The sequence below is a fragment of the Rhinopithecus bieti genome, unplaced genomic scaffold, assembly GCF_001698545.2.
Source record: "Rhinopithecus bieti isolate Rb0 unplaced genomic scaffold, ASM169854v2 scaffold_12469, whole genome shotgun sequence".
Taxonomy (NCBI): Eukaryota; Metazoa; Chordata; class Mammalia; order Primates; family Cercopithecidae; genus Rhinopithecus; species Rhinopithecus bieti.
In genome coordinates, this window is record NW_016847059.1 from 1 (window position 1) to 2,062 (window position 2,062).

The 2,062-nt window shown below is 58.1% G+C and overlaps 1 protein-coding gene across 1 annotated transcript; it reads right to left on the reverse strand.

Moving 5' to 3' along the window:
- Positions 1 to 679: 679 nt before the first annotated feature.
- Positions 680 to 1,843, reverse strand: LOC108525164 (glutaryl-CoA dehydrogenase, mitochondrial-like; the record flags this gene model as incomplete). Its single annotated transcript, XM_017866227.1, has 5 exons — positions 1,737 to 1,843; positions 1,543 to 1,667; positions 1,415 to 1,450; positions 959 to 1,102; positions 680 to 817 (listed from the first exon to the last, which is right to left on the reverse strand). Coding segments are annotated over exons 2-5 (409 nt in total), but the record flags the coding sequence as incomplete, so codon positions are not given.
- Positions 1,844 to 2,062: the final 219 nt, after the last annotated feature.

Genomic DNA, 2,062 nt, shown 5'->3' on the forward strand with positions numbered 1-2,062 from the left:
CAGGTGCCTGTAGTCCCAGCTACTCTGGAGGCTGAGGCAAGAGAATGGCGTAAACCTGGGAGGCGGAGCTTCCAGTGAGCTGAGATCTGGCCACTGCACTCCAGCCTGGGCGACAGAGCAAGACTCCGTCTCAAAAAAAAAACAAAAAACAAAAATTAGCCAGGCGTGGCAGATGCCTGTAATCCCAGCTACTCGGGAGCCTGAGGCAAGAGAATCACTTAAACTCAGGAGGCGGAGGTTGCAGTGAGGCAAAATCTCACCACTGCACTCCAGTCTGGGCAACAAGAGCAAAACTCTGTCTCAAAAAAAAAAAAAGCTGAATGCGGTGGCTCATGTCTATAATCCCAGCACTTTAGGAGGCTGAGGTGAGTAGACCACCTGAGGTCAGGAGTTTGAGACCAGCCTGGCCAACATGGTGAAACTCTGTCTCTACTAAAAATACAAAAATTAGCCAGGCATGGTGCCACGTGCCTGTAATCCCAGCTACTAGAAGGGCCGAGGCAGGAGAATCGCTTGAGCCTGGGAGGCGGAGTTTGCAGTGAGCCAAGATAGTGCCACTGCACTCCAGCCTCGGCAACAGAGGGAGACTCCAGGGGAAAAAAAAAAAAAAGGAAAGAAAAGGAAAGGAAAAGAAAGAGAAAGAAGGGAGGGAGGGAGAGAGGAGAGAGGGAAGGAGGGCGGGAGGGAGGGAAGGAGGAAGAGGCTTTCAGAATACAGAGGGGTCTGCAGTGTGTGGACAGACACTTGTTCCTACCTTTGATGGTGGGGCCCAGCACACCCAACTCCCCCATCTCCGAAATGATCTCCCGATGAAAAACTGCAAAGGGACAAGTGCCCAAATTCAGGCCCAGCCCTAGGCCACAGGAAGCCCCAGCCCCAAGGACAAGGGGGCCTTGAGGCGGGGTGGCTGTGGCTCCAGGGGGAGGAGCAGCCTCAGGGCACCCACCAGCCCGCCCACCTTCGTTGCGATTGGCCAACAGGATGCGAGGCATGAGTCTCTCCTGGCAGTAGGTGCGCAAGGTGTCCCTGATGAGGATCTCATCTGTGGTCAGCTGTTCCTCCAGCACCAGCGGGTCCTGCCAGTCAAACTTGGGACGCGAGGCTGGGAAGGGGAGCAGGAATTCGCCTCGGTCCAGTCCGCCTGATCACTGTGCCCTCCCTTCTCGGACCCTCATCAGCCCTACCGCTCCACACCCATGTTGCCTCCCGGCTACTGCGAGCTGCAAACGAGACTGACCAGGTGAGCTTTCTCCGGCCCCGCAGGCACAGCGCACTCACTGCCTTAGTGCCTCTGACCCTGGCCACGACGCTGCCACCCCTCGGGCACCCCTCGCATTAGGGGACAGAGTCCACCTGGGGCAGACAGACAGCTGAACAGGGGCAGCAGACACACGGCGCGACCAGAGGTCCTTACACTTGGCCAGTTGGCTCTGTGTCCTCCCGCCTTTCTCTGCAAGCACAGAACGGGAAAGTCACCCCCGGAAAGTCCCTAAGCCCCCAGTTCCTCCCTCCTTCCCTCCACACTCCCGATCCCGCACTGACCGGTCTTAGCCGCCGACGAGACCCACGTGCGAAAGACGCGCAGGCCAGGAACGCGGCTCAGCAGCTGCACGGAGACGCCTCTCAGGGCCATGCTCTCTCAGAGCGAGCGGAGCAACGACAGCGACCTGCAGCAACGGGGGTGTCAGAGTGGAGCTTCTCTCACCCACGGCTGGGGGCCACCGTACCTTCCTTACCTGGTACCTCCCAGCTCACTGCCGAGGCTGACGCAGGCCTTTGACCTCAGCAAGAAGTGGGAGGAACGGAGGCCGAGTGGGAGGAACGGAGGCCGAGTGAGGCTTTTCATTGGTTCCTCGTAGAATTGCCGAGTGAGGCTTTTCATTGGTTCCTCGTAGAATCCAGCCCCCTCCGCGCTCTGCCTTTTAAAAGGACTAAGGTAGCCTTGCCTGTGGAAATAGGAGGGCCCAGACAGAGATAGGTTAGCCCCTTTAAGAAGCGGACGGGATAGGGGCGGAAGACGAGTGCGGGAAATCGATTGGCCAGCTGGGTTTCTCCTCTTTTT